A 15,000-nucleotide genomic window follows, 5' to 3' on the forward strand; every position below is an offset into this window, starting at 1 on the left:
TCCATGGGGTTGCGATGAGTCGGACACGACTTCGCAACTAACAACAATAGACAAGGCAGTATTAAAATCACTCTGAACTGCTGGCTTCCTGTTCTGGAACAACAACAACAAGGGTTTCCAGGATGACACACTGACTTTGTAGCCATCCTTTGAAATCTGGCAGCAAATCAGATCTTTTGTAGAAGGCTGCCTTCAACAGAGTCTTGCCATTGGCCTAGTTCTGCCAGAGCACCTATGAACAGTCTGGGGCCTTACAGATGTTGGCCTCTTTTTCTCATCATGCATTCTGTAGTCTTATGACATCAGGAAGGGCTATCCTTAGTCTAGACTGGCAACTTGGCAGAAACTCTCCATAATTACAGACAGTTCTACTCCCAAGTTTATCCAGAATTGATCTTAGGAGTTTTTGCAAACAGCCCCTGTCCTCTTCTATTGGGCCAAATATTTCCTCCAAGATAGTTGCTATAGGTGAGACTTGACCTTGTGTAAATTCCTGCTCTGCCTCTGCTTTTCTAACGAATCTGTCCCTCATATGCTTCCATCCCTCCCCATCCAAAAGATGCTTTTTTCAACTGGACTTTTTTGTTTGAAGACGTTTTACTTCTCATCCAAGAAACTTCTTCAGCTCCGACTGGATGGTGGGGAATGGAAGGATTTATATTCCTCTACAGACAGCTGGTCATTTGCATTCTCTTAGAGCAGGAGTGTCAAATTGCCAGCCCATGGGCCGGACACGTCACGAGGGAACTGCGCCCACCCCATTTGCCGGCAATGGGGAAAAAGCTCCGATACGTCGTGCAACGTCAGTTGATGTCGTGAGTTTGACATGTCTGTTTTAGAGAATCATTGAGGCCACCTGGAGATTTTCTGTCTCCTCAGGGTCACCTGAGTAGTGCAAATGGGTGTGAAGCCATCTTGGAACTGCTGAAAGGATTGTTGTAGACTGGAGATAGATGATGTCGTATCCATTTGTACCACTCCGGTGAAGCAACGCGTCTTCAGAGAAAAACAAAAAAGTCCAGCTGCCTCGTGAAAAAAGCACCTTTGTGATAACTGTGACCTGGATGACTGAAAATCTCCATAGACAATCCCTCCCCATAATTCTCTCCTCTCCACAGGCTTCAGCTACTGTCACAATCCCCAAAGAACACCATCGCTTTGTGATTGGCAAGAATGGCGAGAAACTGCAAGAGCTTGAACTAAAGACGGCCACCAAGATCAACATCCCGCGGCCCGAGGACCTCAGCAGCCAGATCAAAATTATGGGCACCAAAGAAGGCATCGAGAAAGCACGTCATGAGATCTTGCTCATCTCAGCAGAGCAGGTGAGCAGCTGGGCACCTGTCCACCTCTCTAAAGGTGACAGGATGGAGATGTGAAGTTGGCGGGATAACTTTGAATGTCTTCTGCAATTGATATTTTGAACGTCTCCTGCAACATCTTGGTTCTAAAAAAAGGATGGGATGGAATGGGATGGGACGGGACGGGACGGGACAGAATAGACTAGACTAGACTAGACTAGACTAGAATAGAATAGAATAGAATAGAATAGACTAAACTAGAATAGAATAGAATAGAATAGAATAGAATAGAATAGAATAGAATAGAATAGAATAGAATAGAATAGAATAGAATAGAATAGAATAGAGTTGGAAGGGACCTTGGAGGTCTTCTAGTCCAACCCCCTGTTCAGGCAGAAAACACTATACCACTTCAGTCAGTCTCTTCTTCAAAACACAACTAGTAGTAACTGTGAGAGGGATCTTGGAGTCCTAGTGGACAACCACTTAAATGTGAGCCAGCGCTGTGCTGCAACTGCCAAAAAAGCCAACACATTTCTACACTGCATTAACAAAGGGATAGAATCAAGAACATATGGAGTGTTGATACCACTTTATAATGCCTTGGTAAGGCCACACTTGGCATACTGCATCCAGTTTTGGTCAACCACGATGTAAAAAAGATGCTGAGACTCTAGAAAGAGTGCAGAGAAGAGCAACAAAGATGATCAGGGACCTGGAGGCTAAAATACATAAAGAATGATTGCTACATATTCTGGGCTCCATTGTGGTTCATAAACCGAGGACTACCTGTATTTATAAAAAATAATAAAAGCGGGATACAAATGAATAACTTAAAGAGCTTTAGTTGTGTCACATAGAATAGAAGAAAGTGCGGTGGATGGTTCCATCTATCCGCTCCTGTCTAGTCAGGCTGAGGCTTCTCCATGGTTTTATTTTAGGACAAACGAGCAGTGGAACGCTTGAACCTGGAGAAGGTCTTCCACCCCTTCATCGCTGGGGCCTTCAACAAAACAGTCCAGGAGATCATGCATGAGACGGGAGCACGCATCAACATCCCCCCGCCCAGCGTCAGCAAGGATGAGATCATCATTACCGGGGAGAAAGAACCCGTCTCCCAGGCTCTCCTGCGCATCCGCAAGATCTATGAGGATAAGGTAGGTGCCTGAGGGATCCCTATTGGAGCATCTGGGGCCATATTTTTTTTACTTCACTCTGGCAGCCATTTTCTTTCCTGTCTCCTCAGTTCCCATCCCTTCTCAGAGCCAGAGTTGCTGAGACTTTGTGCTAGAGAGATTGGCAGAGCCAGAGGAAGGAGTCAAGTGAGGAATTAGTTTGGAATCTCTACATAGTCACAAGAGGCTAAAGCCCAACGTCCCTTGAATGCCGTTGAGCCTTACCTAGTTTTTCCCAGGTTCCAAGCCATTAGTCTGAGATGATTCCTATGTATAGTCTTGAGCAATAAAGCATAAATTGAACCCTTCACATGGGGATCTGACTGTTCGTGCCCGACACATTAGGAGCAAAACATTTTCACATGTTTGAACTTCATAAAATCCTGGAGTTAGAAGGGGCTAAATTAACATATAGGCAGTCCTCGATTTACAATAGTTTAGTGACCGTTCGAAGTTACAACGGCACTGAAAAAAAGTGACATATGACCATTTTTCTAACAACTGTTGCTCCATCCCCATGGTCAGGGGATCAAAATTCAGACGCTTGGCAACTGATTCATATTTAAGAGGATTGCAGTCTCATGGGATCACGGGATCCCCTTTTGTGACATTCTGACAAGCAAAGTCAATGGGGAAGTCAGATTCACTTCACAACCGTGTTACTAACGTAACAACTGCCGTGATTCACTTAACAACTGTGGCAAGAAAGGTCATGTTGTTGTTGTTAATTGCGAAGTCGTGTCCGACCCATCGCGACCCCATGGACAATGTTCCTCCAGGCCTTCCTGTCCTCTACCATCTTCTGGAGTCCATTTAAGTTCACACCTACTGTTTCAGTGACTCCATCCAGCCATCTCATTCTCTGTCGTCCCATTCTTCTATTGCCCTCAATCTTTCCCAGCATTAGGTCCTTCTCCAGTGAGTCCCTCCTTCTCATTAGGTGGCCAAAGTATTTGAGTTTCAACTTCAGGATCTGGCCTTCTAAAGAGCAGTCGGGGTTGATCTCTTCTAGGACTGACCAGTTTGAACGTTTTGCAGTCCAAGGGACTCGCAGGAGTCTTCTCCAGCACCATAGTTCAAAGGCCTCAATTCTTTGGCGCTCAGCCTTTCTTATGGTCCAACTTTCACAGCCATACATTGCAACTGGGAAAACCATGGCCTTGACTATACGCACTTTTGTTGGCAGGATGATGTCTCTGCTTTTTAGTATGCTGTCTAGATTTGCCATAGCCTTCCTCCCCAGGAGCAAGCGTCTTTTAATTTCATGGCTGCAGTCCCCATCTGAGGTGATCTTGGTGCCCAGGAAAATAAAATCTGTCACTACCTCCATTTCTTCCCCATCTATTTGCCAGGAATTGAGAGGGCTGGATGCCATGATTTTGGTTTTCTTAATGTTGAGTTTCAAGAAAGGTCATAAAAAAGGGGCAAAACTCACTTCACAAATGTCTCACTTAGCAACGGAAATTGTGGCCGTAAGTTGAGGACTATCTGTAGATGGAGACATGTGAAGGTACAGTCTGAGACATTGGTTCTCTGCTCAAAGTGCTCTAACATTAGGAGCTTTCTTCCAAAATTTAATCAGAATTTGCTTTCTGGTAATTCAGATCCTTTATTATTCCGCGTCTTGTATTGTGGGGTGACAAAGAACAGACCTTGAGTTTTTTCATATGACTTCCCTTTAGGTAGTTCTGTCATATCCTCTTTAAATTGTCTTTTTTCAGGTAAATATTTCCAGATGCTTTAATACAGGGGTGTCAAACCCGTGCAACGTCACGTGACGTGTCAGGACGTATCGTGACCTTTTTCCCAGTGCTGGCAATGGGGTGGGTGCGGTTTCGCTGTGATGCATCTGGCCCGTGGGCCGGCAGTTTGACACCTCTGCTTTAATATTTTCTACGGCCTTGCTATACATTGCCTAACCGCATCTGTGTTTCCGCTGAGCAGAGCTTTTGGACGTCTGAATAGAGAAATGGCTAATAATTCTAGGCCAGGAGTAGGCAACCTTGGCTCTTTTATGACTCGTGGACTTCAACTCCCAGAATTCCTAAGCCAGCATGGCTCAGCTTGGAAATCTCTCCCTTTCCCCTCAGCATGGCTGGCTCAGGAATTCTGGGAGTTGAAGTCCACGAGTCATAAAAGAGCCAAGGTTGCCTACCCTTGGACTAGGCCTAGGCCATTTTCTGACTTGTGGACTTCAACTCCCAGAATTCCTGAGCCAGCATGGCTCAGCTTGGAAACCTCTCCCTTTCCCCTCAGCATGGCTGGCTCAGGAATTCTGGGAGTTGAAGTCCACAAGTCATAAAAGAGCCAAGGTTGCCTACCCTTGGACTAGGCCTAGGCCATTTTCTGACTTGTGGACTTCAACTCCCAGAATTCCTGAGCCAGCATAGCTCAGCTTGGAAACCTCTCCCTTTCTCCTCAGCATGGCTGGCTCAGGAATTCTGGGAGTTGAAGTCCACGAGTCATAAAAGAGCCAAGGTTGCCTACCTACCCTTGGACTAGGCCTAGGCCATTTTTTGACTTGTGGACTTCAACTCCCAGAATTCCTGAGCCAGCATGGCTCAGCTTGGAAACCTCTCCCTTTCCCTCAGCATGGCTGGCTCAGGAATTCTGGGAGTTGAAGTCCACAAGTCATAAAAGAGCCAAGGTTGCCTACCCTTGGACTAGGCCTAGGCCATTTTCTGACTTGTGGACTTCAACTCCCAGAATTCCTGAGCCAGCATGGCTCAGCTTGGAAACCTCTCCCTTTCCCTCAGCATGGCTGGCTCAGGAATTCTGGGAGTTGAAGTCCACAAGTCATAAAAGAGCCAAGGTTGCCTACCCTTGGACTAGGCCTAGGCCATTTTCTGACTTGTGGACTTCAACTCCCAGAATTCCTGAGCCAGCATGGCTCAGCTTGGAAACCTCTCCCTTTCCCCTCAGCATGGCTGGCTCAGGAATTCTGGGAGTTGAAGTCCACGAGTCATAAAAGAGCCAAGGTTGCCTACCTACCCTTGGACTAGGCCTAGGCCATTTTTTGACTGGTGGACTTCAACTCCCAGAATTCCTGAGCCAGCATGGCTCAGCTTGGAAACCTCTCCCTTTCTCCTCAGCATGGCTGGCTCAGGAATTCTGGGAGTTGAAGTCCACGAGTCACAAAAGAGTCAAGGTGGCCTATCCCTGTCCTAGGGCAAATTGGGAAAGGAAGCAATTGTGTGAAGGGTATGTCCCAAAGGTGCTTTTTCAAGAGGAAACTGAATTTTCTTGTTTTTTCTTTGAAGACGTTTCGCTTCCCCACCATCCAGCTCTGACTGGATGGTGGGGAATGGAAGGATTTATATTCCTTGCAGGCAGCTGGTCGTTTGCCTTCTTTTAGAGAGTCGTTGAGGCCATTTGGGGGTTTACCTGTGTCCTCAAGGTCACCTGAATAGTGCAAATGGGTGTGGGGCCTTCTTGACTGGAGGATGTTTTTTGCCTTCACTGTTGAAGACAGGCGCACAGGCTGTTGGGGAGCAGTCTGTGTTGTCTGCCTCTCAGACTGAAGCGCAAATGGTTCCTACAGTCTGCTCTGCACCCATTTGATTATTGAGAGGCTGTGATTTAAGGTTGGCTTTGTATTTTTCCTGGCTTTGAAGCTGCCTCTGGCTGTCTTTCAGAAGCGCAAGACCACCACCATCTCTGTGGAGGTAAAGAAGTCCCAGCACAAGTACATCATCGGCCCGAAAGGAAACACCTTGCAGGAAATCCTAGATGCCACTGGAGTGTCGGTGGAGATGCCGCCCCTTGAAAGCAGCTCGGAGACCATCATTCTGCGTGGAGAGCCGGACAAACTGGGGCCAGCCCTAACTCAGGTCTATGCCAAGGTATCCATCTGCCACGGTCACATAAAGGCCTAGTCCAGGGGTAGGCAACCTTGGCTCTTTTATGACTCGTGGACTTCAACTCCCAGAATTCCTGAGCCAGCCATGCTGAGGGGAAAGGAAGGGGTTTCCAAGCTGAACCACGCTGGCTCAGGAATTCTGGGAATTGAAGTTCACGAGTCATAAAAGAGTCAAGGTGGCCTACCCCTGGACTGGTCAGCCAGGGATATTTCACATGGGACCAGCACCGTAGTATCACTGGCAGCCAGGGATCTTGACTGATGTGCCAAAGTCAGTAAAATAAATCCGGCTTTTCCCCTAGAATAGTGGTTCTCAACCTTTCTAATGCCGCGACCCCATAATACAGTTCCCCATGTTGTGGTGACCCCCAACCACTTATACATCACTGGGTGCCAGGGGCATGGCCAAACAAAAGGGGGAAAAAATGGCGGATAGCCTTGTTTGGCGACCCCCGTGAAATGGTTGTTCGACCCCAAATGGAGTCCCAACCCACAGGTTGAGAACCACTGCCCTAGAATTTGTGTAAGATAACTGAAAACAAAAAGACACATAAACTTTAAAGACCAGCTGGGTAAAAAAAGTTGGATCCGTGCAGCAGGTATTTTTTTCTCTCTGTGCGTATGTGTGTTTCCTCTCACTTTTCCTTTGGATGGATACCTGCTGTTTTGTTTAAATTAAACTAGTATTGTATCAGACTGGGTCCACTGTGTTTAGATTAAGGTTTTATATGAATTCGGCCATTGTAAATCACGAACAGGATGTGGTGTCCTAGTGAACTTAGTAAATTGTGGTGGTTTTTTTTTTTTTTTTCAGGAAACCACATTAAACAAACTGGGAAAAAGCAGAGATGGGCAATCTTTGATGGTCAAAAGTGGCATTTAAAAGGGGGGGGAGAACGTGGGGCCACTTTAAGAAAACATTGGGGCTTTGGAGAATTTCTACCCTCTTATTTTTAACAATGACATTCTTGGACTTTATATATTATATTATACAGTATATAATTTGTTTCCTATCTCAGAATGGGAGAAAAGTTGAGTTTTAGCAAAATGGGATAGGTTTGAGGGACACAAAACGGGGATTTAATGGGTATGTGAATCCTAGAAGCTGAAGATTAACCAACTCTGGCTTTGTGTAATTGGGCAACTTGCAAAGCTAATTAAGAAAAATAAACACGAGAATGTTGCAATGATGCCACAATGCCGCCTGGAGGCAGAACGCAGGTATTGCAGCATTAAAAACACTTGCTGGCATAAAAGATGGGCCAGCCTTAGTGTCTAACTCGAACGCAGACCTATCTGTAGCCAAGTTTTCACAGCCACTCTTGTGAATGAAGCTGGTAAACTCTTCTTGCCATCCTGTCCCTTTTACCTAGGCGAAGAGTGTGATGGTAGCTGAAGTAATGGCCCCAGCCTGGTTACATCGTTTTATAATTGGGAAGAAAGGACAGAATATTAGCAGGATTACCCAGCAACTCCCTAAGGCAAGTATTCCTAAAATAACATGGCTATAAATAAAATAGCGAGAGTAAAAACTCTGGTTTCATGCATGAAATATTGTTAAAAAAAGAGAAAAGCATGCCTCTCCCTTGAGGATACCGGAAAAGCAGGAACTAAATTTGAAGAGTCCCATTGGGCCCTTTGCCCCTCCCTTAATAGATCCTGGAGCACCTTAAATCTCAGTATATGGGTTTCAGGTCCACATTGTTCTAATATAGGTAGTCCTCAACTTGCAACCATTCATTTAGTGACCATTCAGCTTACAATCAGTTTTCACGTTTACAACCATCATACCATTAAGGACAGAAACAACTTAGAATAGTGGTGGCGAACTTATGGCACGGGTGCCAGAGGCGGCACTCAGAGCCCTCTCTGTGGGCACGCATGCCGTCGCCCCAGTCCTAGGCCTTCAGCTGGGTTTTATAAAACCTTTTCACTTTAGGCCTTCGCTGCCGTGTGCAAAACAAACCCAAAACGGTTCAATCGATCAGTCAATTGCAACTTCTTGCCGGGAAAAAAAAAATCTTGCAGAGTTGGAATTGATTGATTGAACTTTTTAGTCCCACCCAGTCTGCCATTACCACTACAGCCACACCCACCCAAAGGGACACGCTCACCCGGCACCCGACGATGCACAAGTGGCTTTTGGGTTACTTTTCAGGGCTCAGCAGAAGCACCAGGATCAGCACCTAGCTCCAGCTGAGCCCGGCGGTGATCCTGGCGCTTCCACTGAGCCCTGACAGCCCCGAAGAAGTGCCGATCAGCTGGAAGGCGGCACTGATCCTGGCGCTTCCGCTGAGCCCTGACAGCCCTGCAGCTCCAGCCGTCTCTCGCTCAGGCTTGTACGGTGCTGCCACCGGTTCAACTCATTCCCCTCCCCTGCTGCCACTTTTCTAGGATGGTCGCGTTCCACCTGCCAGGTGCCAATGTACCACAAATGGTACCCGTACCACTGGTTGAAAAGCCCTGGACTAGAAGACCTCCAAGGTCCCTCCTATTGTATTCTATTCTATCTTTGTGCTCATGGGATCAAAATTGGGGCCCGTGGCCACAGGTGTGCATTTACAAAAGTCGCAACATCCTGGGGGGGGGGTCATGCTACCACCATTTGTGACCTTCCCACTAGCAAAGTCTCACTAGCAAAGTCAATGGGAGAAGCCATATCCGCTTAACGACCACATGATTCGGAACAAGTGCAGTGGCTCACTTAATGACTTTGCCATAAAAAGTCATAAAACTGGGTGCCCTCGCTTCACAACTACCTTGTTTGGCAATGGAAGTTCTTGCCCCAGTTGTGCTCGTAAGTCGAGGACTACCTGCGGACTGAGTTTCCTGGAAGCATTTTAATGACGTCTTAAGGGTCTGGGTGCGAGACTGGCACCTCCCCCTGAGAACTAGGCTTATTGAGATTTTTGACGGCACGGCTCATCCGCTTTCAGGTCCACATTGAATTCACGGACGGCGATGAGAAGATCGCTCTGGAAGGACCCACCGAGGAGGTGGAATTGGCCCAAAGCCAGATTCAGGAAATCATTCGGGACCTGGTGAGTCCTCCTGTGAATCTTACGTGTACTTTCTCTCTCTTTTTTCGTCAGACCCATCCCTATAGCACAGTGGTTCTCAACCTTTTTAATGCCGCGACTACTCAATCGGTCGTAAGTCGAGGACTACTCAACTGGTGCAGCACCGTTTGCAGAGTGGGACTTTTGGCGGGCTCAGCAGGGCAGAGACAGCCTGGACAATTCCTATTGGCTTTTGAAAGCCAATAGAATTAGACTCTATTCAAGAGAGTCAAAGAGTCAAAGCCAATAGAATAAAAGGGAGTAGCACAGCTAAGGAAAAGGAGGGAAAAAATGGCGGGCTGCGTTGTTTGGCGATCCCCGTGAAATGGTCGTTCGACCCCAAATGGGGTCCCGACCCACAGGTTGAGAACCACTGCTATAGCAGGAAGAGCAAAAAGTGTTTAGATCCAGGTCAGCAATTTTATCTGTTTTCTCCTTGGCAGCGGCGTGAATTGTGGCCAGTGATATTATGGGTCTCACCCGTTGGAGAGATGATGCAGAACTCTTTGCAGAAGAGGGTGCTTAAAACACCCACGTTGTCCTTTTTCGGGTGTTACTTGGCCTCTTAAAACTTCCTCAAAATGTGATCCAGAAATTAGCGTCCTGCCTGTTCAAATGGGCAGCAGAGGTCCAATTAGAAAGCTGAAGTCCGGTGGGTTATCTACCTGCCTGCTGGAATTTGACACCAGCTTTTGCCATGTTGAGAGTGGGCTGATGGCTCAACGGTTAAAGACGTTGGGCTTGACAGCTAGAAAGGTGACAGCCCAAGTTTGAGACCTAGCGCCGTGCAATGAAGTGAGCTCCCGTTCCTTGCTCCAGCTCCTGCCCACTTATCCGTTTGAAATGTGAGTAGGTAAAAAGATACCACTTTGGTGGGAAGAGAACAACATTCCGTGCGCCTTTGGCCTATAGACATGCTGGCCACATGACCACAAAAAAGTGTCTTTGGACAACGCTAGCTCCCTCAGCTAAGAAACAGAGATGAACACTACCCCCTAGAGTCGGACAGGAGTGGACAGGGTAAACCTATTTTATTGCCATGTTGCCAAAAAAGGGCACTGGATTTTCCAGAAAACAAGGATCTCTTGGAAAATCTTAGCAAAACTGTATTGGGGGAGCCAATAGATTCCAATTCAGGCATCCATTCTGAACCTGTGAACATTGAACATCCACCGAGAAGCAGTTTTGGATTTTTTTTAAGACTCTCAGAAAGAGCTTTGCTGTTGCTTTGTTGTTGCTAGGATAAGCGAGGAGGTGAGGGACGTGAAAGAGTGTGCCAAGCCTATTCAGTTTCACATTAATGCAGGGGTCTCCAAACTTGGCAACTTTGAAGACTTGCGGACTTTTAACTCCCACAGCTGGCTGGGGAATTCTGGGAGTTGAAGTCCACAAGTCTTTAGTGCAGTGGTTCTCAACCTTTTTAATGCCACGACCCCCAACCGGTCGTAAGTCGAGGACTACCCAACCGGTCGTAAGTCGAGGACTTTCCCTACCCGGGAGCGCCACGCATGCGTGGTGCCGCCCCCTGCGCCGTCCGAGGCGTAGCTGGCAAGCGGCAGAGACGGCGCAGGGCGACCACCGGCTGGGCCACCAGCTGGCCCAGCCCAAGGGAGGTAAGGCACCCGCCGGGCCCCACGCGCGCCAGCAACCCTCCCTGCACCCGCCGGCCTCCCACCTCCCACCCCTGGCCCTCTTTTACGTACATTTTTACTACTTGCTCAGCAGGGAGGGGTGGAAACATCCAGACAGCTCGCCTTCGCTGCAGACAACTTGCAGCACCGTTTGCAGACTGGGACTTTTGGCGGGCTCAGCAGGGCAGAGACAGCCTGGACAATTCCTGTTGGCTTTTGAAAGCCACTAGAATTAGACTCTATTCAAGAGAGTCTATTCTATTGGCTTTCAAAAGCCAATAGAATAAAAGGGAGGAGCACAGCTAAGGAAAAGGGGGAAAAAATGGCGGACTGCGTTGTTTGGCGACCTCTGTGAAATGGTCCTTCGACCCCAAATGGGGTCCTGACCCACAGGTTGAGGACCGCTGCTTTAGTGCAATTGCTGGTGCCTGCTGTCTGAGGCTCCATTTTCGTGCTGCAACTCTTGTGTCTAACTATCCCATCCTCTCCTCCTGCAGCTTAGACGGATGGACTACACCGAAGTGCTTATTGACCAGAGATTTCATCGCCATCTGATTGGGAAAAACGGAGCTAACAGTGAGTCAGGCTGATCAGAAGTCTAGAGAGGAATAAAAGAATGCTGAAGGATTTAAGGTCGCTGGGGTGGATTTCATGTTCTTGCTGATCCCTGTAAGGTTGAAGCATTTGCGCACCTCTAAATAACCCCTAAATCTTTTCTGCTAACATTTCCCAGACTGTCTATAGAGATTCTCAGTTATTCAGGTCACGGTGGTCCCAGAAGTGCTTTTTCAAAAGCTTTGTTTTTCCTTGAGGATGTTATGCTTCTCAACCAACAAGCTTCTTCAGTTCAGTTCAGAACCAAAGAAGCTTCTTGGATGAGAAGCAAAACATCTTCAAGGAGAAAGAAAAGGCGTCCAGTCGCCTCTTGAAAAAAAAGCACCTTTGGAATTTCGCAGAGTGTCTAGAATAGAATAACAGAGAGTCGGAAGGGACCTTGGAGGTCATCCAGTCCAACCCCCTGCTTAGGCAGGAAACCCTATACCATTTCAGACAAATGGCTGTCCAATCTCTTCCTAAAAACTTCCAGTGTTGGAACATTCACCACTTCTGGAGGCAGGTTGTTCCACTGATTAATTGTTCTGACTGTCAGGAAATTTCTCCTTAGTTCCAGGTTGCTTCTCTCTTTGATTAGTTTCCATCCGTTGTTTCTTGTCCTGCCCTCAGGCACTTTGGAGAATAGCTTGACTCCCTCTTCTTTGGGGCAGCCCCTGAGATATTGGAAGACTGCTGTCATGTTACTCCTTGTCCTTCTCTTCATTAAACTAAACTAATCTAGTAGGTGACAGAAGCCAGCTCTCCCTCTTTCTGCCCCCTAAAGAGATTAACCAGCTAGGCCAGGGGGGAGGCAACCTTGGCTCTTTTATGACTGGTGGACTTCAACTCCCAGAATTCCTCAGCCAGCATGGCTCAGCTTGGAAACCTCTCCCTTTCCCCTCAGCATGGCTGGCTCAGGAATTCTGGGAGTTGAAGTCCACGAGTCATAAAAGAGCCAAGGTTGTCTACCCCTGGACTAGGCCTTTTCCACTTCCATACCGGGTGCTAATCTTTTTCAGTGGGGACAAGCCTTGGCTCAAGGCTGTGGATAGAGTTTTCTCTTTCCCCTTTATTTTCACAACAATCTGCAAAATAAGATAATCTCACCTCAGTCAGACCTGCACCGTAGGTTATCTTGACAGCCGGATTAGCTCAAGGGTCCTCAGGCTCCAAGGCAATTTTGAAGAGGGGGACGGGGGGGGGGTACTCAGATTTTTAAGAAAGATGTGATCAACTTCTCACAAACAAGGGTGAGATCTCTCGGCTTTGTTCCCTTTCTGATAGTTTTGAAGCTCCCTCTGATGCTTTACCTTAAAATGTAACTACAGGTGGTCCTCGACTTACAATCACTATTGAGTCTAAAGTTTCTGTTGTTAAGCGAGACATTTGTTAACTGAGTTTTGCCCCATTTTATGATGTTTTCTGGCCACAGTTCTTAAGTGAATCGCCGCAGTTGATAAGTTAGCAACTCGGTCGTTAAGCGAAATCTGGCTTCCCCCATTGACTTAGCTTGTCGGAAGGTTGCAAAAGGTGGATCACGTAACCCCGGGACACTGCGACCGTCATAAACCTGAACCAGTTTGCTAAGTGTTGTGAATTTTGATCACGTGACCATGGGAATTCTGCAAAAAAGTCGCCACTGAAAAACGATCACACGTCGCTTTTTTTTTCTTCAGTGCCGTCGTAACTTTGAACGGTCACTGAATGAACAGTTGTTAAGTCCAGGGACTTAACCTGTGTTCAGATTGAAAGCGGTATTTATTTCTTGCTCCGTTCTAATCATACAGAATTTGTTGGTTTCGTTCACGGGAGCACACAAATTCACTTTTTAGTTTTTTTTGGGGGGGGGGGGGCGAATCGCCGCAAAGTTAGAGAATTCCTAACTGATGGTCCCCCGAGGGAGCTTAGCGGCCAGCTAGGATTTGAAACTTGGGGTTCCTCCATTCTTTGGATGTTCACCATCCCACTTTGCTGGAGAGGGGGGAAGATGGCAGCCCTTCCCTCTGACGCTCTCTTTTCTGTACTTCTCCTCTCCCCCCCCCCTCGCTCCCCCAGTCAACCGGATCAAGGAACAACACAAAGTCTCAGTCCGCATTCCTCCTGACAGCGAGAAGAGCAACCTGATCCGGATCGAAGGAGACCCCCAAGGGGTACAGCTGGCTTGTAAGGAGCTCCTGGAAATGGCGGCCCGGATGGTGAGATGGTGCCTTTTTTTTTTTTTAAATATATTTTATTAGATTTTATATGGGTAGGGAAAAGGTGGGGTCGGGGCGGGTAGAGGGAAATCGGGAGAAAGGGGACAGGGTGTGGATAGCTACCGTAAATATGTGATTCAGCGAGCAAGCTGTCGTCCGGATCTTCATATTGAGTATTATTGTTTATATCAGCATTTCTCAACGTTTGTGTGACGGCGACCCCCGTTACACAAATGTACCACGCATGCGCGCTGCTGTGTGCATGCGCGGCGGCGCCCCCATGCGCGGCATGCATGCGCGGCAGCACCCCCATGTGCAGCGCGCATGCGCGGCGGTGCCCCCTGAGGGAAAAATGGCGGATCGCCTTGTTTGGCGACCCCCGTAAAATGGTCGATCGACCCCAAATGGGATCGCGACCCATAGGTTGAGAACCGCTGGTTTATATAATACTAGGCATTTATAAGAATAAACCGGTAGAGTTACAACTGACTTTATGGTAAAACAGTAATATTCCTTTAAATAATTAACGTAGTTAATTATTAATATTTTTTATTGCATATTGTTAATTTTGTTATTAATAACACTGTACTCTGCCCTGGGAAGCGAGGGGCAGGGGGTTGAGGGTGGGTGGGTGGGTGAGTGGGTGGGTAAATAGGTAGAATAGGATAATATAGATATGGTAATTTATGAGAAAGGTGCTGCTTGGGCACTTCCCCTATGCTGTATTCCTGTATTTGAGAGGGATGAGAGGGGAGGAAGGTCTAGGGAGGAAGTAGGATGGTAAGAGGAGAAGGGGAGGGGAAGAGAGTAGGAGGGGAGGAGAGAAAGAGGAGGGAAGTAGGGAAGGTATTAGAGAGGGTGGATGCAGCTTGGGGGGAATGAGCAAGCGGCACCTATGGTTATGGTTATGGTTATGAATTTATTTTATTTTGTAAAGTGAATTTTGTTGTATATGTTGAATAAATGGAAAATAAAATTTTTTTATTAAAAAATAATAATAATTAACATAGTTGATAGCATAGCGACTATTTCCAATCATCAAGCTTAATACTTATTATAATAGAGCTCTAAAATCTCTTCTTATTCTAACATGTTTCAACCCACTGATAAAATTTTCCCCAAGTTTTATAGAAGATTGAATCCTCTTTCTCCTTCAAGGAGAGATGGTGCCTTGATCTGCATCAAG

At 47.1% G+C, this 15,000-nt stretch overlaps 1 protein-coding gene across 3 annotated transcripts in view; it reads left to right on the forward strand.

The window, feature by feature from the left end:
- The window catches only part of LOC120301051 (vigilin-like), a 104,978-nt gene that overhangs the window by 56,029 nt on the left and 33,949 nt on the right, over positions 1 to 15,000 (forward strand). For all 3 annotated transcript variants that reach the window (XM_039327764.1, XM_039327765.1, XM_039327766.1), the window contains exons 6-12: positions 1,119 to 1,325; positions 2,243 to 2,458; positions 6,112 to 6,318; positions 7,709 to 7,816; positions 9,272 to 9,376; positions 11,523 to 11,601; positions 13,675 to 13,814. In XM_039327764.1, the coding sequence (XP_039183698.1) occupies positions 1,119 to 1,325; positions 2,243 to 2,458; positions 6,112 to 6,318; positions 7,709 to 7,816; positions 9,272 to 9,376; positions 11,523 to 11,601; positions 13,675 to 13,814 (1,062 nt within the window). The remainder of the gene's footprint in view (positions 1 to 1,118; positions 1,326 to 2,242; positions 2,459 to 6,111; positions 6,319 to 7,708; positions 7,817 to 9,271; positions 9,377 to 11,522; positions 11,602 to 13,674; positions 13,815 to 15,000) is intronic.

Source organism: Crotalus tigris, unplaced genomic scaffold, assembly GCF_016545835.1.
Source record: "Crotalus tigris isolate CLP2741 ecotype Arizona unplaced genomic scaffold, ASM1654583v1 scf7180000024367.1024689, whole genome shotgun sequence".
NCBI lineage: Eukaryota > Metazoa > Chordata > Lepidosauria > Squamata > Viperidae > Crotalus > Crotalus tigris.